General features: G+C 55.7%; 1 protein-coding gene across 1 annotated transcript; it reads left to right on the top strand.

The window, feature by feature from the left end:
* Positions 1–529: 529 nt before the first annotated feature.
* Positions 530–24,827, top strand: ADGRD2 (adhesion G protein-coupled receptor D2). Its single transcript, XM_087419109.1, is given in 23 exon segments — positions 530–641; positions 1,031–1,094; positions 1,452–1,664; positions 1,985–2,626; positions 3,067–3,165; positions 3,529–3,614; positions 3,866–4,147; positions 4,887–4,998; positions 5,724–5,858; positions 6,337–6,460; positions 6,901–7,006; positions 14,804–14,859; positions 15,506–15,632; positions 16,857–16,960; positions 17,210–17,312; positions 17,594–17,747; positions 18,264–18,397; positions 18,485–18,600; positions 19,524–19,644; positions 22,786–22,906; positions 22,909–23,178; positions 23,755–23,813; positions 24,135–24,827. Coding segments are annotated over 23 exon segments (3,474 nt in total). The 5' UTR covers positions 530–605; the 3' UTR covers positions 24,345–24,827.
* The last annotated feature ends 1,358 nt before the right edge of the window (positions 24,828–26,185 follow it).

The following is a 26,185-nucleotide window of genomic DNA, read 5'->3' as shown; positions in this document are numbered from 1 at the left end:
AGGAGGTGCCGCTGAGGGAGGGGAGGCCAGTCCAGGCAGGAGGGACAGCATGCCAAAGGTTAGGAGAAAGGATGCTGCCTGGGGAATGGGAGCCGCTTGGGGAGCAGGAGAAAGGGGGGCTGCCTGGGGGAATCATGGGACCCGTGAGGCCGGAGAGCTCAGCAGAGGCCCGAGGAAGCAGAGCTTGAATGCTTAGCTGTGAACCCAAAAGAGCACATGGAAGCCCACAGGGCCCTGAGCTCCCCCTTTTCCCTGTAGGGACCCTGCACTCCATTTCTACCCACCCCAGCAGTGGACTACGGCCCCCCCACTCCCCAGCTCACCAAGGCTACAGCGTTCCCCAGCTGCGGTCCTGGAAGGGGCTCCTGGAGACCATCCCTTTGTGCAAGTGAATGTCACTCCGGTGGGTGGGTCTCCCAGCTCACTGGGTTGGCTCCCAGCCCAGTGGGGTCTGGGAGCCAAACAAGGAGGCAGATGACCCCGCAGGAGACAGAGGGGTAGCAAGGCAGGACACTGAGCTGCTTCCCTTCGCTTTTCTCCTTCCTCAGTCCACACTGGCCACGCCTGTGACCCCTACTGTCCTCACCGCCCCTGCTGGATCCATAATGGCCCCCTGGTGCTACTGCCTCCTCTACCTCCTGGTACCTGAGCTTCCGGCGGGGGAGGGGAGGTGGGGGGTGCAGGGGAGGAGGCCACAGAGACTCAAAGCTGCTAGGGTTCCAAGTGGCCGCCTCACATCATGAGGTCACTGCAAAGGTTATCCCCTGGCACAGACATTGAATAAAGGCATCCACTAGGCGCTGTCCCTTTCACATTCGCTCATCAGGTTCCTTATTCCTCGCACGGGGGAAACAGGCTCAGGAGAGTGAAGTGGCCCACCAGGATCACACTCTGGGTGGGACTCGAACCCAGGTCTGACTGCAGAGCCTGCAGCTTCCACTGCAATCCCCGGGAGCACACAGTAGGCATTCAATAAATGCACACATGGGGGTGGGGACCTGACCCAGCCCCCACCTGTCTTCTCTCTCAGATAGGGAGTCTCTCTGGGACCCCTGCCAACTCCCCGGGTGAATCAAGGAGCCCTTGGGTCACAGGTTAGTATGAGGGATCCCCCAGAGAGGCACCCCCTCCCCCAGCTCGGCCAGCCCGTGGTCCACGTGATCTCCGGCTTCCAATGCAAAGGAAGGGAGGAGATGCAATTTGGTTATATATACACCATTATATCAGGCTCTGGGCTGAAAGCTTCCCTCGTGTCCATCTCATTCCTGCCATCACACAGATGACAGAACAGACTCAGCAAGGGGATGGGACCCGCCAGGTCACAAAGCATGGCCAGGTTCAGCCCCATCCACCCTCGAACGACTCCGAGCCCAGTGTCCTTGGTCCTGCCCCCCATAGGGGTCAGATGCCCCACACTGCTCTCCCACACCGTCTGTCTTCTCGCCCTGCAGCTCCGCTGGCCCCGGGAGAGGTGGTGGAGACTGCAGACGCGGTGTGCAGGTTCCCAGGGCGGCGGCTGAGCTGGTGGCAGGCCCAAGAGTCCTGTGAGCAGCGGTTTGGCCACCTGGCACTGGGGCCCCTGGATGGGGTCCTTGCTCCACGGCTGCCCCACCCCATCTGGGTGGGCCAAAAAGAAGCCCCTCTGCGAAGACCCCCGCACAGGCGTGAGTGTGGGCCGGGGCCTGGAAAATGAAGGGGAGGGGGCGGCCAAGGCTTTGGTGACCTCCAGAGATGGGAGCCCACAGTGACAGTCCTTGCGGATTGAGCCCCGAGGAAATCCCTGTCGCATCTCAGGTTCACTTGTCCTGGACTGCAAGTAGAGGGATGACCCCTGGGCACGGACACCGGAGCCCCATGTCTTCCTTCCCGATGGAGGGAGGCACCCTACAGCCCAGGAGGGGCCCTGCAGCTGCGCCAAAGGGTCGTCACAGGCAGGACGGTGTGCGCAGCTGGGGAAACAGGTGCCGGCCGCGTGTCCCCGCAGGTTGGCGCACTACGGCGGCGCTGATGTTCGGCGAGCGGAGCGCGGAGCGCGCGGCGCGGCTGCGGACGCCCCTGCCGGCGCTGGGGGCGCTGACGGCGTGCGCGCACGTGCAGTGGGACGCCGCTTCGCCCGACACGGCCGCGCTCTTCTCCCTCGCCGTGCCCGCGCTGGCCAACGCGCTGCAGCTGCGCGCCTTCGCCGAGCCGGGCGGCGCCGTGCACGCGGCGCTCGTGGTGCGCGGTCACCACGCGCCCTTCCTCGCCGCCTTCCCCGCCGACGGCCGCTGGCACCACGTGTGCGCCACGTGGGAGCAGCGCGGGGGGCGCTGGGCGCTGTTCGCCGACGGGCAGCGGCGCGCCGGGGCGCGGGGACTGAGCGCGGGCCACCCGGTGCCACCTGGCGGCATCCTCGTGCTGGGCCAGGATCAGGACTCTCTGGGCGGCGGATTCTCGGCGCGTGACGCCTTCAGCGGCAACCTCACCGACTTCCACCTGTGGGCCCGGGCGCTGAGCCCCGCGCAGCTGCACCGCGCACGGGCCTGCGCGCCGCCCCCCGGCGGCCTGCTCTTCCGCTGGGACCCGAGCGCCCTGGACATCACGCCCTCGCTGCTGCCGCCCGTGCGGGTGCGCCTTCGCTGTCCGGGTACGGCCCGCCCCGCCCACTGGCTGACCGGCCCCGCCCCTTTGGCTCAACGCCCCGCCCCTGGCTGCCAGACCCCGCCCCGTGGCTTGGCTCAACTCCCCGCCCCTTGGCTCCCGTAAGCTCACATCTGACCTCCGGAGCCAGCCCACCCTTTGCCACTTTGGCCCCGCCCAGATCTGGCCACGCCCTCTCCAGGCCACGCGTGCTTCGGGCGTCCGCCCAGTCCCAGTAGAGTGGGCTCGACCTCTGGCTGCATTGCTCTGCCCGGTGCTGGCTGCAGCGCCCCTCTGCTAGGTTAACACGTCGCCCCCAACTCGAGGGCCGTGCGTCCTGGCGCCCCCTCAGGTGTGAAGGTGCCTTTAAGGCCCGAACGGGCGGTGGGTCACGGGGACCGCTGGGGAGCCGGGGTGCGGCCCTGACGCCTCTCCCACCCCCATCAGTGCCTTCAGAGGAGTGCCCTACGTGGGACCCAGGACCCCGCACCGAGGGCTCTTTGCTCTGCCTGCAGCCACGGCCCTTCCTCTGCTGCTACCGGACAGGTGTGCCCTGGCTGTGCCCCCGGGGCTGTGCTGAAGGGGAAGCCGGGTATGGACCAGTGTAGGCAGAGGAGGAGGAGCAGCTGGCGTAGCCTGGGAATTCAGAATCTTCTCGGAGCCTCAGGGCCTCTGCGGAGTCTAGACCACAGGACAGTGGAGCCAGACAGACCTGGGGGTGAATCCCAGCTGTGTCACCTTGGGCAAGTGATTTTGCCATTCTGTGCCTCAGTTTCCCCATCAAAACACCGTGTGTAAGGCTCCAGACACACAGCCATCAATGTGCTCTCCACTGGGCAGCACACGGTGGGTGGGGCACCTCTGGGCAGAGGGTTGCCCAGGACCAGCCTGGCATCTCTTCCTTTGCAGAGACCTATCGGGGGCTGCAGGACACCCGGTCCTGGCCTGGCCAGGATGTTATCGGCCGAGTCAATGCCTTGGCCAAGGCCATCGTGGTGAGGCCCCTCCCAGGGGGCTGGAGAGTCTGGGGGCACCGTGGGTCACCTTCCTGTACCTGAGTTTCCTCACCTGTAAGGGGACACTCACCTAATGTGTCTGCATGAATTTTGGAGCCATTGAGAGCTGGGGGCTTGTGACAAGTTAGACCCGCGCCCACTAAGAAGACCTTGGCGGAGCCCAAGTATGGCCCCTGGGGGGATCCCCTCGTGACAGCCAGACCAGCAGTCAGCAGCTCCTCTGCCCACAGCTCCTCGCTGACCCCCTCTCTGAAGCCCACGGAGAACTGTCCCCAGCCGAGGCCTCCAGCTTCCTGGGTATCGTGGAGAGAGTCCTGGTAGAGGAGGCGGCTCCGCCGGGGCCGGCTGCCCTGCTGGCAGTTGTGCACTTTCTGAAGAGGGTGACGGCCCTTGGGGCTGGGGAGCCTGAGCCTTTGACGGGGCCCTGGGAGCAGCTGGGACGAGGCGTCATGTCTGTGGCCAGCCTGGTCCTGGAGGAGCAGCTGGCAAGGGCGTGGCTGGCTGTCAGCGAGGTGAGGCTGGCAGGGCTGGGGGGGCAGGGGCCACCAGCTTATTGTGTCAGGACCCATCATTGCTGGGGTTCCCCTCCCCTTCCATCAGGAGAAGCTCCTTTTTTGTCTGTTATATAAATTGAACTTCCATAAACAACTGCTCTTGAACAACGTGCTTCTGCAGGTAAAAATTATTAAGAGCCACTAATCAATAAAGGCTTCCCCTGTATCCAAGAATCAGCTGACCACTTTAAGTGGGAGGTCCTCTGTGCTGAGTCTTCCAGTGTCTTGTCTGCCAAAACAGCCCAGACACTCTGGAGAACATGAGAGATGCTGTCCAGATGGTGAGAGTGTGGGCAAGGGCCTGGCAGAAGTGGCTCTAGTCATGGGAGTGATCAGCCCGGAGAAGGGAGAGAACAAGGGGTCATGGACGTTGCCTGCAAATCTCTGGGGCTGAAGGAGCAGACATGGTCCCCCTGTGGCCTCAGAGGACAGAAGTGGGACCTGGGCTTGAGGATGGGGTGGGGATGACACAACCCAGGAGGCTGGTTCCGTGGAATGGTTCAGCTGTTCAGGTGGTGAGCTCCCCGTCCTGGGAAGGGTGTAAGCCCACATTTGAGTGGGGATCTGTGGCACCGTGGTAGACGGGGAAAAGCTGGACTCTGAACCTCAGCTTTCTTCCCTGGAGAATGGGGATTGTCACCCCTGCCTTGCCTAGGCAAAGAGTGTGAGAAGGAGCTGAGATGCGGCTTCCTCCCAGGTGGTTGGTGGACCCATGGCCCTGGTGGTGAGTGTGCAGCGCCTGGCTCCTCTGCTGAGCGCCATGCTGACCTCTGAGCGGCCCCAGATGCACATCCAGCACCGCCATGCCGGTGAGCCTGCAGCCACCCGTCCTGCACAGCGGGGCTCTGGGTGGGGTCTGTGCTGACATCTCTTCTCAGCTCTGGTCACTGGGAGCTCTCTCTGCACTCCCACGGATACCCCATTCTGTTTCCTGCCTCTGCCCATGCTGTGCCCTCCATCCAGATTGCCCTTTCTCCCTTGACCTCCCAGCAAACTCCTATATATCCTTCAGAACCCTACTTGAGCATCACTCCTCGAGGAAGGCTTTCCCGGTTTTAGCTCCCTCCTGACAGTCGGTTCCTCCCTCCTCTGTTACCCCAGTGTCTTGAACATATCTCTTGTTGCATTTGTGGTAATTGCATCATTCCACCTAAGCTCCCTGAGTGCCAGGGCTGTTTCTGAGTCACTTCTGCATCTCGGGGCTGGACCCAAGTACACACTCAGTGAGTGAGTGTAGATTGAATGGGGGAGCACTTACGTTGGGACTTCAGGCAAAACTTGTGTCTTGCAGGCACCCAGGTGGTGGCTCACTGATATTCAGGTCCTGCTCCCCGGTGGCCCCCCTTCTCAGTGACCCCTCCCCCTGGACTTGGAGAAGTCAGATTTACTTGGGCAAGTTGTTGAACCTCTCTGAGCAGGAATAGTGGCCGCCTAGACCTATGTAGGGAGACAGAGAAGCAGACCATGCCAGCTGGGCCAGCTCAGCAGAAAGACCCCCTCCTGAGGTCCAACCATGAGCCCCATCTGATCCCAGGCCTGGAGGTGCGGAGCCTACGCTTGAGGGGGGCCAGCTCAGAGGGCTTCGTGTTCACGATGCCCGGTGGGCGTCCAGACGGGCCCGGCCACATCCACATCCCTGCGGGTGAAGTGAGGCGGCTCCTAGGAAAAGGTGGGTGAGGGGGTGGGGGGCCCTGTGGGGGACTGGGTCAAATGTCACTCTCAGAGGTGCTGGCTCTGCTACTCTGAATAAGTCACCTTATCTTTCAGAGCCTGTTTCTTCATCTGTAATTGTCACATTAGTACTTCCCTCCTGGGTCGTTATGTGGTGAAAAGCACCCGCCATGTAGTAGGTGTCCACTCAGTCTCTTCCGTGGAATCACACACATTTCCTCTTGGTGCCACCCAGGAGGGGAGGATTAGGACAAGAGACAGAGGGCTTTGGAGCTGCCAGGTTAAGCACGTGAACTATGGCTGGTTGGAATTTTGGCTCTGCCTCTTATGAACCATGTGATCTTCCGGAAGTCACTTAACCTCTGTGAACCTCAGTTTCCCTCTCTGTAAGGTGGGCAGAGCATTTCCCTCAGGGCCAACCTGTGGTGCTTGGTCAGTCACCGGGTGGGGTCTTGGGCCCCCTCCTACTCAGCCAGGCCTCTCTGGAGTCACCGTGATCCATAGCTGGTTCAGCTCCAGTGTCTTCCAGCACACCCTGGGGGGGCCTGGCCTAGAGCCCCAGCCCCATGACGGCTCAGAAGAGGCAAGCAGGATGCAGAGGTGAGTAGGTCCCACCCAGTAGGCTGCTGAGGGCCTGCATCCCCTCCCCAGGGAAGGACAGGCCTCCATCCCCTCCCAGAGCCCCCATTCTGGTGGCAAATCTGCCCTTAGCAGCCCAGGGCCCCTCACCCCTGACACGCACACATTTCTGGGTCTGCCAAAGGTATGCTGGTGGGGACATGGCTCAACTCCTGTCTGGGGTCCTGGCTTCAGTTTTGACACTCAGGGAGGGAACTGGGCATATGCAAATTGCCAGCAAGTTCCAGGGTAAGACTGAAATCCAGGTATCCTAATTCCCAGCACAGGACTTTTCCTGATGTTTTTTTGGACACAGAGGGTGTCATCTCCTCCACAGAGGCCTGGATGAGATGACCCCAGCCATGCATGACCTCTCCCCCACAGCCAGCTGGTGCCCTTAAAAGCTCCCCTTCTCCCCACAGGTTCCTAAGCACCCAGGTGGGATCAGCCATCATATCCTCTGAGGTATGGGATGAAACTGGGGAGGTAAACACGGCCGTGACCTTTCACCTGCAACACCAGGCCCAGGTACTAGATGGTGCTTCTGGGAAACAGCCTCTCCAGTACAGTTATCCTGGTTCGCTCTCCCCCCGCCTCCCAATATTTGTTAATTGGACAACTAAGGTCCAAAAATGTTCGAGAAAAATACTCATCCACAAGCCATCTCATTGTCCTCTAGGGAGGGGGAAGGGAAGTAATGTATTACACACATACTTTATGTCAGGTGTCTTAAATAAGCAGTGTTCATTTAGTCCTCCAGCTGCCCATTCCATATAGGCAGAAAGTGAGCTTGGGAGGGGTTCTGTGACTGGCCCCAGGTTGTAAATGGCAGAGCTGGGATTTCATTATAGGTCTTCATGACTCGAAAAACTGGTGGTTCCCATTGGAACATACAGGGAGATGTGCAGAGGCCGGCACTGCAACGTGCTTCAGAAGAATAAAAATAACCTAGATGTCCATCAATAGGGGACTACTTAAAAAGCCATGTAGTGGGACTGGCCCAGTGGCATAGTGGTGAAGTTCACACAATCAATGTTGGTGGCCCGGGGTTTGCAGGTTCAGATCCTGGGCATGGACAGACGCACCACTTGTCAAGCCATGCTGTGGCAGCGTCCCATATAAAGTAGAGGAAGATGAGCATAGATGTTAGCCCAGGGCCAATCTTCCTCAGCAAAAAGGGGAAGATTTGCATCGGATGTTAGCTCAGGACAAATCTTCCTCACAAAAAAATAAAATAAATAAAAATAAAAAGCCATATAGAGCTACACAAAGGAATAGTCAGCTGAAGTTACATAAGGAATGAGGTATTTTACTATAAACTGACATGGAAAGATCACCAAGGCGTGTTGTTTAATTAATTTTGTGTAATACACAAATTCCTTTTTGCTTTTGAAACTTCAGAACATTTCAAGGAAAGCTAAAGTCTCCCTTGCTCACAACCATCAATCCTGGACACACAGACACACACACACACAACACACAACCCACAGTCTACCAGTCTTTTGTATATCATCCCAAGACTTTTTAAAAATCAATTTGATTGAAGTAGATACAACTACATACACTAAAACATCCGTTTTAAGGACACAACTGGATGGGTTTTGGCCAGTGTGTATACTCATGTACCACTGCCCCAATCAAGATGTAAAACATTCTACCTTCCCGGAAGGCTTCTTCGTGCCCCTTCCCCATCAGTCTTCCCCACTCTGACCTCAGGAAATCACTGATCTGCTTTCTGTGACTGTAGACTACGTCTGTCTTTTCTGAAGTTCCATATAAATGGAATCCTATAGTCCGTGCTGTGGTCTGGCTTCTTTTGCTCAGGAGGTGCCTTGAGAATCATCCGTGTTGTTTCCTGTTTCAATAGTTCGCTCCTCTTTACTGCTGAGTAGAATTCCATATATGGATGTACCATGATTTGTTTTTCATTTACCTGTTGATGGAATTTTGAGTTGTTTCCAGTTTGGGCTATTATGAATAAATCTGCTATGAACACTCATATAAAATCTTTTTGTGGACATACAGTTTCTTTCCACCCAGTAAATACCTAAAAGTGGACTTTCTGGGTTGTATGATAAGTGGTATGTTTAACTTTCTAAGAGACTGTCAAACTGTTTTCCAAAGTGGTTGTACCATCTTACATTCCCACCAGCAGTGGAGGAGAGTTCCGGTTGTTCCACAGCTTTGCCAACACCCTTGTCTGTCTTTTTAATGTCATTCATTATAATGGTTGTGTATTGATATCTCATTGTGGCTCTAAGTTGCAATTCCTTGAAGACTAATGATTTTGAGCATCTTTTTATACACTTACTGCACATTCATATATCTTCCCTTGTTAAATGTATGTTAAATCTTTTCCCCAATTTTTTGTTGTTGTTGTTTTGGTGAGGGAGATTGGCCCTGAGCTAATATCGTGCCAATCTTCCTCTATTTTTGTATGTGGGACGCCGCCACAACATGGCTTGATGAGCAGTGTGTAGGTACGCTCCCAGGATCCGAACCTGCGAACCCCAGGCTGCCGAAGCGGAATGCGCAAACTTAACCACTACACCACCGGACCAGCCACTCCCCAATTTTTAAAAAATTTAATTCAAAAAATTTTTTGAGAAGAGCCACCAGGTTCTTTTTTTTATGGGAAATGTTCTTTATTCTTTTTTTCCCCCAGATTTACACATTAGCCTGCAATTTGCTTTTCTGATTACTGACATTTCTCCAAGTAACCTGTATAGATCCTCTCTTTATTTACTTACTTACTTATTCTTTTTATCTTTTGACCCCCTCACCCATTTCTCCCATCCCCCACCCACCACCTCTGGCAATCACCAATTTGTTCTCTGTATCTACAAGCTGGTTTTTATTGTTGTTATATATGTTCCACATATAAGAGAGATCATACTGTATTTGTCTTTCTCTGTCTGACTTATTTCACATAGGATAATGCACTCAGGGTCCATCTATGTTGTCTCAAATGGCGAGATTTCATACTTTTTTATGGCTGAGTAACATTCCATTGTGTGTGTGTGTATATATATATATACACCACATTTTCTTTATCCATTCATCCATCGATGGCCACTTAGGTTGTTTCTATATCTTGACTATTGTAAATAATGCTGCAATGAACATGGGGGTGCAGACATCTTTTCAAGTTAGTGTCTTCATTTCTTTCAGATAAATACCCAGAAGTAGAATTGCTGGATCCTATGGTAGTTCTACTTTTAATTTTTTGAGGAGCCTCCATACTGTTTTCCATAGTGGCTGCACCGATTTACATTCACCAACAGTGCACAAGGGTTCCCTTTTCTCGCCATCCTCACCAACACTTGTTAAGTTCTTGATAATAGCCATTCTAGCAGGTGTGAGGTGATCTCTCACTGTGGTTTTGATTGTATTTCCCTGATGATTAGTGGGGTTGAGCACCTTTTCATTTACCTGTTGGCCGTCTATATGTCTTCTTTGGGAAAATGTCTATTCAGATCTTCTGCCCATTTTTTTAATTGGATTGTTTGTTTTTTGCTATTGAGTTGTATGTTCTTTATATATTTTGAATATTAGCCCCTTATCAGAGACATGATTTGCTACTATTTTCTCCCATTCAGTGGGTCGCGCTTTCTTTTTGTCGATGACTTCCTTTGCTGTGCAGAAGCTTTTTAGTTTGATGTCCCACTTCTTTATTTTTGCTTTTGTTGCTTTTGCTTTTGGTGTCAGATTCAAAAAATCATTGCCAAGACCTACGTCAAGGAGCTTACTGGGTATGTTTTCTTCTAGGAGTTTTATGGTTTCAGGTTTTAAGTTCAAGTCTTTAATCCATTCTGAGTTCATTTTTGTGTATGGTGTAAGATAGTGGTCCAGTTTCATTCTTTCGCATGTGGCTGTCTAGTTTTCCCAACACTGTTTATTGAAAAGACTGTCATTTCCCCATTGTATATTCTTGGCTCTTTTATTGTAAATTAATTGACCATATATGCGTGGCTTTATTTCTGGGCTCTCTATTCTGTTCCATTGATCTATGTGTCTGCTTTTATGCCAATACCATACTGTTTTGATTACTATAGCTTTGTAATATATTTTGAAATCAGGAAGTGTGATGCCTCCAGCTTTGTTCTTCCCCAATTTTTAAATTATTTGTCTTATTATTGATTTTTAAGAATTCTTTATTTATTTTGGATACAAGTCCTTTGTCAGATATATGTTTTGTGAATAATTTCTCCTAGTCTATGAATTTCCTTTTCATTTTCTTAACAGTATCTTTCTAAGTCTTTAATTGTGATGAAGTCCAATTTATCAATTTTTTTCTTGCGCAGTTCATGCTTTTTGCATCCTATCTAGGAAATCTTTGCCTATCCCAAGGTCACAAAGATATTCTGGAAGAAGTTTATCTTTTAGATCTATGATTTATTTCAATTTAATTTCTGTGTTTTATGTTGGGTAAGGGTCGAAGTTCATTTTTTTCCATATAGACATCCAGTTTCGACACCATTTGTTGAAAAGATGGTTATTTTTCCCACTGAATTATCTTGTCACCTTTGTTGAAAAATCAATTGTCCATATGTGTGTAAGTCTATTCCTGGGCTCTCTATTCTGTTCCATTGATCTATATGCTAATCCTATATGTCCTGATTAGTGTATCTGGAATGTAAGTCTTGAAATCAAGTCGTGTAAGTCGTCCAACTTTATTCTTTTTCAAAATTTGTTTGGCTGTCCTACGTTCTTTGCATTGCCATATAAATTTTAGAATCAGCTTGTGAATGTCTACGGAAAAACCTGCTGGGATTTGAATTGGGATTGCACTGAATCACCCAAATTGAAATAAGATGATAAACTGGCATCTTAAAAATGAGTCGTCCAATCCATGATCAAGGTATATCCTTCTGTTTCTTTAGGTTTTCTTGACTTTCTCTCAGCAGTGACATGTAGTTTTCAGTGTATAGGTCTTATATTTCGTTAGATATATCCCTAAGTATTCCATAGTTTTGGGTGTTATTATAAATGATATTGTTTTCTTAATTCAGTTTTAAATTGTTCATTACTAGTATATAGTAATACAATTGATTTTTATATAATGACATTGAATCCTGCAACCTTCCTAAACTCACTCAGCACTTCCAATAGCTATCTTACCAAGTCCTTAGGATTTCCTACGTACCGGTCATGTTATCTGCAAATGAAGACAGTTTTGTTTTCTCCTTTGCAATCCATGTCATCTTTTCTTTTTCCTTGCTTGGTGCAGTGGCTAGGACATCTAGTTCAGTGTTGAATAGGAGTGGCGAGACCAGACATCTTTGTCTTGTTCCCCACCTTAGGGGGAAAGCTTTCTGTCTTTCATCAATAAGTGTGATGTCAGCTGTGGGCTTTTCATAGCTGCCTCTTATCAGATTCAGTTCCCTTCTCTTCCTGCTTTGCTGAGAATTTTTATCATGAATGTCCGTTGAATTTTGCCAAATACTTCCTCCACATTGATATGATCATATGGTTTTCTCTTTTATTCTGTTTATATAGTAAATTGCATTGATTGATTTTCAAATATTAAACCAATGTTGGATTCCTGGGATAAACCCCCCTTAGTTTTGGTGATTATCCTTTGTATATGTTGCTGGATTCAATTTGCTAATATTTGTTAAGGATTTTTGTGTTTATGTTCATGAATAACGTGTTCTGTAGTTTTCTTTTTTTTTTTTTAAGATTTTTATTTATTTATTTTATTTCCCAAAGCCCCAGTACATAGCTGTATGTCATAGCTGCACATCCTTCTAGTTGCTGTATGTGGGACGCGGCCTCAGCATGGCTGGAGAAGCGGTGCGTCGGTGCACGCCCGGGATCCGAACCCGGGCCGCTAGCAACGGAGCGCGCGCACTTAACCGCTAAGCCACGGGGCCGGCCCTGTAGTTTTCTTACACTGTCTTCCTCTGGTTTTGATGTCAGATGAATGCTGGCCTCAGAAAATGAGTTGGGAAGTGTTGTCTCCTCCTCTGTTTCCTGAAAGAGTTTTGCAGGATTGGTATTATTTCTTCCTTAAATGTTTGACAGGCCAGCGAAGACCAGCGAAGTCTTTCGGGCCTGGTGTTTTCTTTGTGAGAAGATTTTAAAGTATGAGTTCTATTTCTTTAATTGGTATGGGGTTATTTGGGTATTTTATTTCTTCTCAAGATGGTTTTGGTAATTTGTACCTTTCAAGGAATTTGTCCATCTTATCCAGGTTGTCAAATTTCTAGCATAAAGTTGTTTATAATATTCACTTTAAAAAATTATCCTTGTAACATCTGTTGGATCTGTAGTGATGTCCGCCTTTTCATTTTTTTTTTTTTTTGTGAGGAAGATCAGCCCTGAGCTAACATCCGTGCTAATCCTCCTCTTTTTGCTGAGGAAGACTGGCTCTGAGCTAACATCTATTGCCAATCCTCCTCCTTTTTGTCCCCCAAAGCCCCAGTAGATTGTTGTATGTCATAGTTGCACATCCTTCTAGTTGCTGTATGTGGGACGCGGCCTCAGCGTGGCTGGAGAAGCGGTGCTTCGGTGCACACCCGGGATCCGAACCCGGGCCACCAGTAGCGGAGTGCGTGCACTTAACCGCTAAGCCACAGGGCCGGCCCCACCTTTTCATTCTTGATCCGTCTAGCTAGTTTACCAATTTTTTTAAATATTTTTAAAGAACTAACTTTTGAGGTTATATTTCTATATTAATTATATGATTTTAAATACATTAAAATGAAAAGTAGAAAGTAATGGATTGCTCATTGTGGCAAATTTGGAAAATGCAGAAAAGGATAAAGAAGGCAAAATCCTATGACCCAGAGATGGCTGCTGTGACATTTTGGTGTATTTCCCTTCAGCCTTGTTCTGGGTACATAACACTATATATATTTTTTCCTTTTGCAAAATGAAAACCCTTGCTCTATCAGCTGAGCCCTGTGAACATGTGTGTTCTTCGTTTTCCCTGCAGGCGTTTTCTGCATTGTCTCAGTCACAGATGTCCTTCTGCCACCCGTGTCCTTTCTCACTGGCTGCTTGATCCTAGCAGGCGTCGGCCTTGACTGCAGCCAAGTCCAGAACCTCCACCCTCCCAGGGGATGGTCCAAAATGAATGTGACCCCCTCCCGGTCATGCATCCAGAGAATCTGCAGGGTTTTTTCTATTACAATTAACCCTGCCTCACCCTGTGAAAATCCTCGCTCATAATATGTTTTGATTCTGCTGACTATTTCTTGGGGATATACGGCCAGGTAGGGGGCTACTGGACACAGGCAGTTTTGTGACTTTTGAGTGTACGGCTACATTTATATTTCAGTTTGTACCACTTGAAAGTGCTACCAGTGGCGTAATAATCATCCACCTTAAAAGCGAACACAGATTTTCTTTGTGTTCCCAGCACCTAACGTAGTACCTGAGATCCAGGAAAAATATTGTGAATGAATGAATCCACGGGATGCTAATTCGGTCAACCCAAGAAATGATATGTTCTCAGGAGGCACCGTCACGGAGCCGTGGAAAGAGCATGAAGCTGACCCAGTCTCAAGCCTATGCTGTGTGATCTGGAGCAGATTAATTCCCCTCTCTGAGGCTCAGTTTCCTCATCTGAAATTACGTGAATTTATACCCGTCTCCTAGGTTGCTATGAAGATCAGCCACAGTAAAGGGCATGAAGGGCCTGACACAAAGTGTCATATTTAGCGAGGTGACATTGCCGTTACCCTCCCAGTCAGGACTCACAGCCCAACTCCTGAGCTCGGGCTGCCTTCCCTACGGGACTGGGGCAGGTACCACTGGCCGCTGCTGTCGCCTCACTGCTTAATGACATCTTATGAAATCTGTATTGTTGTCGTTGTTTAACCGTTGTTAAGTTAGCTGTGTGTTTGATTCCAGGCCTTTCGTGCATGTGTTTTCATGATTAGTAGACCTGGTTTTTTTTTTGACATAGTTGGGCTCATGCTCTGCATAACTATGTGCAGCTTTTTTCTTTACTGAACAACCCACGGCAGAGCTCTTACCCGTCAGTAGACAGAGACCTGTCTGTCCATCTCACCAGGTGCAGGGCATCCCGAGGAGGGAAGAGTCGTGTTGGTTTAACCGCCCCGGAGGGTGGACATCTCGCTGGCTCCCACTATTTCCGTATTACACATAAGGCTAGCAGAACAGTCCACTCGCCTGCCCTCCCTCTGCCTCCCCACTGGCGTGTTCTCCAGCCCCTTCACCCAACACCCGTGCTAGGCAACCCCCTGGTCCCTCAAACACAGGAGGCCTCGGCGTCCCCCTGCATCCTTCTGGTCTCTCGCTGTCCTTTCCCACACAAGCTCACACATCTGCCCTGTCCCTCTTTCCTGCCCCTAGGCCTTCCGTCAGAAGCTGGTGGAGCCTGTCTGTGCTTTCTGGAACTTCAGCATCAGGTGAGTTTCCATTTCCAAGTTCTTTAAATAAGGCAATTTGGTTTTTTTCAAGACATGCATTCTGCTTGAGGATGAGGCAGGACTTGGGTGTGTTTTTGGCCTCCATTCACCCATAGCCTTGCAGGGGTGGCTCCAGGCCCCACCCAGCTCCAGGACAAGCTGGGGCAGGAGAATCTGTTACCCAGGAGGTAGTGAGCTCCCCGTCTTGGGAAGTATGTGAGCTCACTCTGTGAGGTGTCTAGGAAGAGACTCATCTGTGAAATGGGCGTTAGACTTGATATATCCAAGGCCAGGGCCCGAGGGCATTTGAAGAGGCAGAGGAGGGTTCAGGGATTAGCCCAGCTCCCTACCCTGGATCTTCAGCTGAACGTCAATTGCTGTTGCTTAGTAATTAATGCAGTTAATCAGTGGTCATCACTGGTATTAGCCCCATCCTCCTGCCATCCCTGAGAGTGTTAAGTACATTTTACAGATAGGAAACTGAGGCCCAGGGAGGGGCAGAGAGTTGCCCAAGGTCACACAGCTGGTTAGAGGCAGGGCAGTGATGGACCCCAAGCTTTGGAGAGAGGCTTTCCCCTGCTTGCCACCTGCGCCCACCCCCATGTCTAGCCATCTCAAGAGCCCTTCTTTGCCCCACCCACCCCAGCCCGGACTCAGGGGGCTCCTGGGCCACTGCTGGCTGCTCCGTGGCCGCCCTGTACCAGGACTCGACCGCCTGCTCCTGCAACCACAGCACCAACTTTGCCGTCCTGTTGCAGGTGTATGACGTCCAGGTGAGTGCCTGGGTGGGGGGCGGGGGGTGGGAGATGATGTCAGAACCAATCGTAAAGGGTGACAGGAGTCGAGCAGAAAGGTGGAGGGAAGGCATTCCAGGCAGAGGGCCAGTCTGTGCACAGGCAAGGAGGCTAGAAACGGCATGGCTGATTTGTCACATGCTCGACTTTGGTGTGTCTCAGCTCCCAGTGCAAGGCCCAGGAGTGGGGGAGGCGGGGGGCAAGGTGGGCACGGGTCAGATCACACTGGGATCGGGAGGCTGTCGCCACAGGGCGGGAGTTAGATTTGCCACGAGGGAGCCCTCTGGTGCCCAGTTTGAGGCTGGTAAAGAAAGAGCAGCAAGGGGGCTGCGGGCCTGGCCTAGGCAGAAGGGAGGGGCCCTGGACCAGGGGACAGTGGGGAGACGAGGAGACTGGACCCAGGGAGTAAGAGGGAGATGGTCCAGAATAAAGGCCTGGACAACGGGGGGATGAGGGACTTGTCTCCAGGGGGCACGGGTTTGGGTGGGCCCCGGATCTGAGGGGCTTGGAGTCTGTGGGTCTCATGTTTGGGGCAGGAGGGCTCTTGGCTGGAGATGAAGAGCCAGTAGGTCAAGCCATGGCCGAGACGAGGTTGGAAGTAAGAGGAGATGTGACCAACAGAGGCCCCTGAGAGGCCCCAGCATCTACAGACTGGGGGGAAAGCCAGATTCCAGGAGGAGACCAGGAGAGGTGGGCTCAGGGGGCCGGAAAGGGACTCTGAGTGATCACTTGCTAAGAGGTTGAGTGAGACGAGGCCTGAGCCTCAGGGGTGCCGGGGTCACTTGGCATGCTGCGGGGCACTAGAGAAACACGCTGTCAAACACACGTTTCCTGTAGAAATAGAGCATGGACATTTTTGCACGTCGTGAACAATCCATGAAGGCTCCGTGGTCCCCCTCCCCCCTTGACCCTCTCCCCATGGACGTGTCGGTTGTTTCCAATCTGGTGCTCTTAGTAGCTGTTGAATCAGTGAAAACTGGGCTGATGGGCCAGTTTAGGGACAGCCAGCAGGAGAGGATATGCAAACACTCGCTTATTAAGTGCCTGCTGTGTGCAGGCCTGGCTCAGCTGGTGTGTTGCCATCCCTGCTCCACTGCAGAGGAGAAGGCTTGGGGAGACTTGCTGAGTGGGTGTGGGGCTGGTCTGGGCCGGTCAGGGTGGTGACAGGGTTACTATACTCCTGGGTCTCTGTCCCTCCCACAGAGAGGCCCCGAGGAGGAGTCGCTGCTAAGGACGCTCTCCTTCGTGGGCTGTGGTGTGTCTTTCTGCGCCCTCGCCACCACCTTCTTGCTCTTCCTGGCAGCCAGGTGAGGCGAGCTCACCACAGCGGCCTGGCACCCTGGGCGTGGCCTGCCCCTCGTGGGCCTCCTCAATTAGCGTCCCTCCTTGATCCCAGCAGACCCTGGTCCGGGGCCTCCCCTAGGGCTGTGGGCCCCCTGTGGGGCTGCCCTCTCTGCCTTCATTAGCCCGGACATGAAGACCCGCGTGGGTAGGAGCTGATAGAGAGTGGGGGCTGGTGGTGGTGTCCCTGTTAACCGGCTCTGCTGCCTGTCCAGGGTCCCCAAGTCAGAGCGAGCCACAGTCCACAAGAACCTCACGTTCTCCCTGGCCTCTGCTGAGGGCTTCCTCATGGCCAGCGAGTGGGCAAAGGATAACAAGGTGGGTGGCCAGCGGGTGAGCTTGTGGGCTCAGGGGGCCCCGGAAAGCACCTTCAGCCTTTTCTGGGCTGCCCCCCTCCCATCTTCACTTGGCTCCATTTCCCAGGAGGAGCAACGCCCAGAAGGGAAAGGCCCAGAATGTTGGGGCTGGGCCCAGGGCGCTGCCTGGAGTCCTGACCCACTGAGACCTCTGTAGGTTGGCAGTGCCAGGCCTGGGCATGGGACCCAGGGCGGGGCTGCAGCCATGGCTGGCCTCAGTGGGGATCCCCCTCCCGCCCACAGGTGGCATGTGTGGCCGTCACGGCTGCGATGCATCTCCTCTTTTTGGTCGCATTCTCCTGGATGTTGGTGGAGGGACTGCTGCTGTGGAGCAAGGTGGTGGCCGTGAGCACGCGCCCCGGCCCCAGGATGACGCTCTACTACGCCGCCGGCTGGGGTGAGGCCCCTCAGCTCCCTGCTCCTGCTCTGTTCTCCTCAACTCTGCCCTGCACGGCCTCCATTGCCGCCCAACACCGCTCTACACCCAACCCCATCTGGAGCCCAGCACCCGCCTCAGACACGAGCTCAATTTCCTCAGCGCTGTAAACCTCTGGCGTTACCCAGTCCCAATTCTTCTTAATCCTCCTCCACGTCGACTACTTCAACTCCCCACCTCCAGCGCTGTCTCTCTGATCTGTGACCGCCACCCCCATGCCAGTCACCAGCCTCCATCTCCATGGGTTACCAACCCTGAGCCCTCAACTCAAGGCCAGCTCTTCCACTCCCCAACTACTCAGGTCTCCAACGCCACCCCAAAAGTACCAGGCCCACCCAACCCCGCTCCCCAGATCTCCCAATGCCGCCAGTACACCTGCTACTACAGGATAGCTGTGGGCTGAAATTCTAGGGAGACTGGGTCCTGAAGAGGACAGAATGGGTGGCATGGTCCTGAGGTCACTTTTTCTTTCCCTAGGCATGCCTGTGGCTATCGTGGCCGTCACCCTGGCCATGTCCCCCCATGACTACGTGGCCCCTGGGCACTGCTGGCTCAATGTGCATACAGACACCATCTGGGCCTTTGTGGGGCCCGTGCTCTTCGTGCTGACTGTGAGTGGGGAGGCCTGGGGGCCTGGAGGGGAGGGATGTGTCGGGGGCAGGGGGAAGCCCTTTCACCCACTGACACCGGGTCTCCAGGCCAACACCTGCATCCTGGTCCGTGTGGTGATGGTCACCGTGTCCAGTGCCCGCCGCCGTGCCCGCATGCTGAGCCCACAGCCCTGCCTGCAACAGCAGATCAGGATCCAGATATGGTGAGGCCCCAGACTCGGGGAGTCAGGAAGAAGTGGGGGAGCCAGGTGTGAGGCTCATTGGGTGTGAGCATGTGTGAGTCCACAGTGGGTATGTGTGGCCATGTGTGCTCACGGGTGTAAGGCTGTAGATGAGCATGTGTGCACATGTCCCTGCTTGTGTGTGCATGCATGCTCACGCATATGGACGTATGTGAGTATGTGCCCATTCATGTCATGAGTGGGGATGGTAATTGATCCTGTGTGTATATGGGGGGCAGGGTATAGACACGAGCCACTGTCCTGGGGGCTCACCGTCTGCAGAAGGTACTGATGGCCTGGTAGGGACAAGGTAGGGGAGACCCTCAAATCAGGCGGTCCCCAAAAGTTCAGGTTCAGGGTGAGGATCTAGGCCCCTTTCCCTGCCAAGAATCCCCATCACTCTCCAGGGTCCTACCCTACTGGAGGAGGCACACCTCAGCCTTCCTTCAGAAGCTCTGCCTCCTCTCTGGCCTTCCTCTTCCCCACCCATCCTCTGCCAAGGGCAGGACGGCCCAGCCAGTGGGGCCCTGAAAAGCCAAGGAGCCCCAGGAGTCCTTGAGAAGGGGGAAGAGGAAGCCCTTCCTGACTCCATGCCCCCTGGACTTGCTGCCCAGGCCTCAGCCCGGCCTCTGGGCAGTTGCCATCCCTTCCTTTGAGCCAGGTTTGGGACTGGGACCCCGTCATCTCCCCAAGGCCACAACCCCTACTTCATGCCACTTCTGGGTCTTTGAGAAGGGGCAGCCACGTCCTGCTGAAGGTTCTAGCTGCACCTAAGTCCTGAGCCGTGGTCCCTGCTGCAGCTCCAGTCCCTCTCTAGGTATTTCCCAGGGGCTTCCCCCCACCCCGTGCCCTGCAGGGAGCCCCCAGGCCGCCGGACCTCCCTCAGCCCGCCTGCTCTCTCGCAGGGCCACCGTGAAGCCCGTGCTGGTCCTGCTGCCCGTCCTGGGCCTGACCTGGCTGGTCGGTGTGCTGGTGCACCTCAGCCCAGCCTGGGCCTATGCTGCCGTGGGCCTCAATTCCTTCCAGGTACCTCCGGGCCCTGGGCCGTCTGGGACTGGGGCTGTGACGGGCACCAGAACTCAGACATTGGGGACATTATCAAGAGGAGGGAGGGTGAGGGTGAGAGTGGGAACAAAACCTCGAATCAAAGACCAGGACGCAGGAGATTGTGTGGCCCACTTGACCGCTGAGGAAGCTGGGGCCCAGAAAGGGGACTGTTAAGATCCTCGCGCCCTGACGCTGAAGGATATGGCAGAGGTTCAGCCCCCAGGCCCGTGCAGAGCCACTGCAGGCCTGGGCGGGAGGCGGGGATGGGCTGCAGGGCACCAGTGACCTCTCCCCGTGGGGCCTGTGGGGGCCTCCTGGGGGCAGCACGAGCTGCTCCACTGGTGAGGACAGCAGGTCAGGAGAGGGCTTGGTCAGGAGGACGAGGCTTGACCCCAGAAATGAAGCAGCAGCGGTGGGACTGCGGGAGCCCTCCTCTGTGCCCGTCGGGCCTGTGTCCTGGAGCTGCAGAGAGGGGTCAGACTAGTCCCTGTCCTCGGGGGTCTGCAGACCTGTGGGGGACCCGGACGTGGACAGACAGCCACAGCCAGGGGGCTGAGTGCGGGGAGGGAGGGAGGTCCAAGGAGGGCCGTCCCTGCCCCCGCCCTGCCCCTCGGGCTCCCTTGCCCCCCAGCACCTCTTCCCGTCATCTGCACCACTACCCCCAGCTCTCCCGGCCCAGGTCCCTCTCGGGGCTGAGAAGTGGGGTGAGCCAGGATGGACAAAGACAAGCTCAGGAAATCAGGTGCAAACTGTCCAGCGTCCGTGTGTCCTGGGCCAGGCTCATATCTGTATCTGCGAGCAGCCTTGCAAATGGGGAAACTGAGACCCCACGAAGTCACTTGCCCAAGGCTGCACAGCAGGAGGGAGCAGCGCCGGGGCCCGGGTCCAGGGTCTGTGTTCTCGGCCATCGGGTTGTACAGCCTTGACCACAGAGGGGCCTGGCTTGTTCCTGGGAGAGCTGCCGAGGCTGGAGGGGGCTGGGGTGGGGAGGGCGCCCTGAGTCAGTTATTCATGCAGCTGTGCAATATGTATTGAATGCCCACTCTGTGTCGGGCTCTGGGGACACAGCAGCAAAGGAGGCTGCAAAATGCCCTGTTGTCGTGGAGCTGCCGTGAGTGGGGAGGCAGACCACGACCGAGAGAGGGAGAGAGGTGTTAGGGGTGGGATGAGGCACGGAGCGGGGAGGGGTGTGGAGGGTGTTGACCGCCAGGGTCCTGGCCCATGTTGTCTTCTCCCTCGGGCCTTGGGGACTTGCCACCCTCTGCCAGGTGGGCATGGGAATGGACAGAGGAAAGAAAGGGACACTGCTGGGAGGATGGAGGTCGGCTCCAGAGAGGGACCTGGAAAATGAAGAACTAGGGTTCCAGCACTGTTCCCAAAGAAGCCCAGTTCCCAGGGACCTGTCTGAGCCCAAGCAGTAAGCGACAGGGGGTGGCACTGCGCCCCCTTCCCTGACGCGGACAAGGCCTCTTCCAAGCCCCACACTCCCAGAGCTCCGTGGGTTCCAATTCCAGCTCTGCCCCCAGCCGTGTGACACAGTGGAGGGCAGCAGCATCCTGTTGCCATGGCGATGGCTCCAGCTCCATCCCTGCCTGTGGCCCTCAGGTGGGCAGAGCTGCAGCGGTGGAGGCAGGGCCGCGGTGCCGCCTTCCTTGTCTCCCTCCTTCCTTCCGCCCCTTCTCGTCCTTGCCTCTCTCAGTGTCTCATTTCTTTGTCTCTGTCTCTGAATTCTCCCTGAGATGCTGTCTCTGTCTCTCAGGATCTCTCTGTCACAGTCCGCTCTCCCTGTCTCCCTCTCCTCTGGCATGGATCCCACCCTGCTCTTTCTGTGACTGTCTCTGTCGCCCCTTCTGTTGATCTCTGAGCCCGTGTCCTTGTCTCTTCCCCTGCCTCTCCATCTCTCTGCGTGTGACCTCTCTTCCCTGCTCTGGGGCAGCCCCAGACCTTCCTTGTGAAGGCCTCCTGCCAAAAGGAGGGAGAGGCTGCCTTATGGGGGTCAGAAGGCATGAGACCTGGGCCCCCTCTGACGTTCCTGTGACCATCACGGGCAGGTCCCCAAGTTAGGCTCAGAGCCGCGTTCTCTGGGTTCCTCCCGGCTGCGTCCCCTCCCAGGCCTGGCCCTTCCCCCTCCTCTCTCTTCCGCCACACCTGTGGTCTCTCCGCCATACCTGTGGTCTCTCCGCCACACCTGTGGTCTCTCCCTGTCTTTCTCTCCCCGCCCCACCTCCAGCCCCATCCCTCTCTGTCTCGGGCATATGCTGGGCAGGCCCTGCCCTCAGGACAGCCCTCTCTCCCTGCCCAATGTGACTGGGGAGCAGCCTGGGGCTGGAGGGACTAACATCAGCCCAGCCTCATTCACTCTTTGGAGTGACTTGTTTCCTTCTGGACCCTGTGCCAGGCTTGTGGTAGAAGAGCAGGGCCTCAGTTCTGTAACCAGCTGTAGCTCCTGCTTCCCCTGGCTGAGAGTCTGGTTGGGAGGCCTAGATGAGTTGAAACAGGCCTCAGTTTCTACATCTGTATAAAGGGGATCTTATTCTCCACCTCCTGGGATCATGGTGGGTTCAACTGAGATGGTGTTTGCAAAGGGCAGACACAACCCTTGGCACACGCCGGGAGCGCCGTGAACGTGAGCTCATTGGTTTCATTCAGTCATTCAGCACTTACTCCCCAGCGCCAACCCTGTGCCCGTGCTGGGCTGCATGCTGGAGAATATGGACGTGCACAAGATCAAAGATTCTCCCTTGCAGGTCTCGGCCTGAGGGAGAGACAGACACCGAAAGCACAGAACCAACCACAGCATGCAGGGCTGGGGGCTGTGGCATGGAGGGATAGAGGGTAGAGAGGCTGCCTGGTGGTTAGAGACTAAAGTTTCCTCCCCACTGGAGGGTTCGAGTGGGGCAAGCCCCCTCCTGGTTCTCTCTGCCATAGAATGCAACAGCTGCCCCCTCCCCAGTGCAGGAGCGGGGACAGGGCAGGGTTTGTGTTCATCAGCCTGTCTCCGAATGTCTCTGGGTATCTCTGGGTGTGTCTTTGCTATGGCGCCAGGCCAGGCGGCGGGGGTCGGGGGACTGCAGGGCCTCCCAGGCAGTGAGCCCACCAGTCCATTGGGTCTGTCCCCAGGGGCCGTACATCTTCCTGGTCTATGCTGCCTACAATGGAGAGGTGAGTGGGGGAACATCGGTGGCTGGGGGGTGGAGGTGGGCGGGGCTTGCCTACAGGGGGCTCCTCAGCCTCGTGGAGGTCAGGGGAGGGGCCCAGGCCTGACCCCAACGCCCATCCCCCAGGTACGGAACGCCCTGCAAAGAATGACTGAGAAGAAGGCAGCTGAGGCGTTCACGGTGCAGGCAGGTGGGGTGCCGAGGGGCAGCAGGTCCCACCCACGGCCGGGTTGGAGCACTAACGCCCTCTACTTTCAGGCCCGGGAATCCCACCCTCGGCCCTCAGGTCCCTGGGAGGTAGCTCAGGACCACCCCATAGCCTTGGCTCCACCCCGAAAACACCTGGCTCTCAGAGGTAAGGCCACAACACCCTCTGGTTCCAGTGCTACCCAGTGCCTCAGTTTCCCCAGAGAGCTGGGAGGGCAACAGCAGATCCTATTAGCCCATCTGAAAGATAAGGAGACTGAGGCTCAGGAAATTCTGCAACCATGGGCCTGGCAGATGGCTTAGAAATGGCTCGGTTCCTCTCACCACCACCCCCAGGGAACAGGGGCCCCTGGTGCCCAGCCCTGAGGCAAGGCTTGCCCAGGGTCACCTTCCTTGGATCTCCATGCAGAGGGAGTTTGGAGGGTTCTCAAAGGCGGGTGGGTGGATGAGGTTCAGGGCCCTGAGAGGAACATGGGTTGAATGACTTCAAGGCCAGGCCAGGGCTTCCAATCCCACCTCCTAGTTCATCTGCTGTGGGCTCTTGAGCAAGTTACCTTCCCTCTCTGGGCCTTAGTTTTCTCATCACCAGCTTGTGGGATAGCCCACTGAGTGGATTCTTAGGGTCTTTGATATGAGGTGCCCGCCCAGGTAGGGGAGCAGAGAGCGGGCTTCCTGCCTCAGCCTCCTGAAAGTTCATCTACTCCAGCAATTTTCCCCCCACTAGGGACCCGCGGCCCCAGAATCCCCACAACCTTCTCCTCCATTGCAGACCCCGAGAGATCGGTGAGGCGCGGACAGGGGTGGAAGGGGTGGCAGGGCTCTGCAGAGGGGCTAGGAAGTGTGAACAACAGGGTTGGGAAACCACAGGGACTCGGGTGCGGTTGGGGTGTGGGCTTCCCTTGGGGATCCAGGCGCCCCGTTCCTCAGTGACCGGGCTGAAGGGTGCTGGGAGCAGCTGGGAGCTGCGGACTGCATGCTGGCAGAACCTGGATGCCAAGGCCACTGGGGGTGAGAGAGTCATCACCAAGGTAGCCGGGGGCCCCCAGGGCCAGGGGGAGCGGCAGGAGTGGGGCCCAACCCCTCACGGACCTCCTCTGTCCTCAGGCCGTGGAGCTGACAGCGTTCAAGGCTTCAGGTAGAGCTCCTCCCTCAGAGGCATCCCCCTTCCCCCTTGGCGCCTGGACATGCCCCCCCCCCCCAGCCCCACTGAACCAGAATGGAGGCCATCTGAGAGCAGCCACCCCGGCCCTGCTGCAAGTGAAGGGACCTGTCCATCGCTCTGCTCCTTATTGGTGCCTGCAAGTCCTCCGTTAGCGCACTGGGGGCTCCAACAGTGGAAATGCCGCGTCCCTTGGGAAAGAGAGTTTCCTAGGGAACAAGTCTGGGACCCCTTCCCAGAGCCAGCGCTGCCCGGAGGGCAGTGAGCAAGCAGCCCGCCTCCCTCTGTGCCCCCACTCTCTCTGGGCCCCCAAGCCCAGCCTCCCAGCCTCACCCCCTCTCGGGGCCCCTGGTGATCTGAGGGGCCTTCCAAACCTGGTGAGGAGCAAGTGCTTTCCTCCAAGGCCTCAGTTTCTCCAGCTGGACAGCTGATGGAGGCATGAAGGGGGACCTGTGGGCCACAGGGCAAGGCTGGGGCCACCCCACACCCTGCTCAAGGAGGGGACAGAGCCTGGGAGCCCAGCCTTGCCCCAGGGGAGCAGTGGGAGCTCACTCTCTGACAGCCTCTCTGCGCCTGAGTTCCCAGTCTTAAACCAGAGACCACCCTAGGAGAGGTGGGCTCAGCATTGCCCCCCCCAAACCACGTGATTCTTTCCAGCCTGTTTCTGGAGCCCTTCCTGGGGCTGGGCTGTGTGATACACACCAGGGATTAGCTGACTCCTTTAATCTGGCAACCCGGGGACATGGAGGTGCTGTCATCCTCCATCGTGCAGCTGAGGAAGCTGGGGCACAGAGGGGAGCCGTCACTAGCCAGGGTCAGTGGCGGAGCTGGGGTCAGGCTCCCACCCCCGTAGATGGGGACACTGAGATGCAGCGGTAGGCACGTGGGTCTAAGCGTGGGCACATTTGCATCCAGGTCTGTGTGACCCCAGGGTCCCAGCCGGCCTCCACCCCTGGCTGGTGTCTCAGGCCCTTGGAGTCGCAGCGTCTCTTTCTGCAAAATGGGCTGGAGGCGCCCCCTGCAGGCCTGATGGGGGTGCGCAGCGCCCAGCCCGCGGGACGCGTCCCCAGAGACCTGAGCTGCCCCCTCCACTCCCCCTCCCCCCCCACGGCTCCCCCCAATCCTCTAGTTACCCCCCCACCCCCCCACTCCCCACCCCCGCAGCGGCAACGCCTCGGTGGGAACAAGAGCGGCAGCGGCGCCTCTGCGCTCAAGTGACAGCGCCTTTGTCTCCGCTGAATGGGTGCGTTGCTAAGGCTGCTCGTAGCAACCGAGCCGCTTCCATCAGGGCCGCGGCCTGGCCCCACCCTCCGGACCCCCAGCCTGCCCCTTCTCCGGACGCCCTAGCCCCCCGCCCTGCCCGCCAGCCACTCAGGTGGCCTGAGCAAGAGGAGTGAAGGCTGCCAGCTTCGTGTGCCCCACGTGCCTGCCACCGCCCCTCCGGAAAGCCCTCGGAGCCCTTGGGGCATGCGAGTGTTCCTCCCATGGGGAAACTGAGGCACAGAGAGGGAATGAAGGAGACTGCCCAGGGGTCAGGGCAGGCCAGGATTCCCCCTAAGGTCTTCCCCAGCCTCAGTTCCCAGCCTCCTTCCCATTGCGCCCCCCCCCCCCCCGCCAGGGGGAGGGGAGTGGGGGGGTTGGGGACGGGACAGGAGATGGGCGGACATAGACGGGGGTGACATGGGACACCATGATTCCCTGCCAGCCCAGCCCAAAGGGTGCGCTCTTCTCCCGGGTTTCTAGAGAGAGTGCATGGGGACTTTCCTCCAAGTTCCACCTGGGGACCTCAGAAAGGCCCACCTGGGCGTCCTTGAGGGACAGACGGCAGCTGGACCACCACCTACTCCCAGCAGCCTCAGCCTCTCCCTCCTTCCACTGGGGGCCCCTGGTGCCCCTGCCAACCCCTCCAGGTGCCACAGCTCTGTCACCTTGGTTTTCCATCTGTGACTGTCCTCTTCTCTGCCCTCCCACCTGTCCTGAAGTTCTGACAGCCCTG

Source organism: Ceratotherium simum, chromosome 29 (assembly GCF_057802395.1).
Source record: "Ceratotherium simum simum isolate JZ-2026a chromosome 29, ASM5780239v1, whole genome shotgun sequence".
NCBI classification, from domain to species: domain Eukaryota; kingdom Metazoa; phylum Chordata; class Mammalia; order Perissodactyla; family Rhinocerotidae; genus Ceratotherium; species Ceratotherium simum.
Note: the sequence above shows the minus strand (reverse complement) of the source record. Positions and strands in the feature narration are given on the sequence as shown.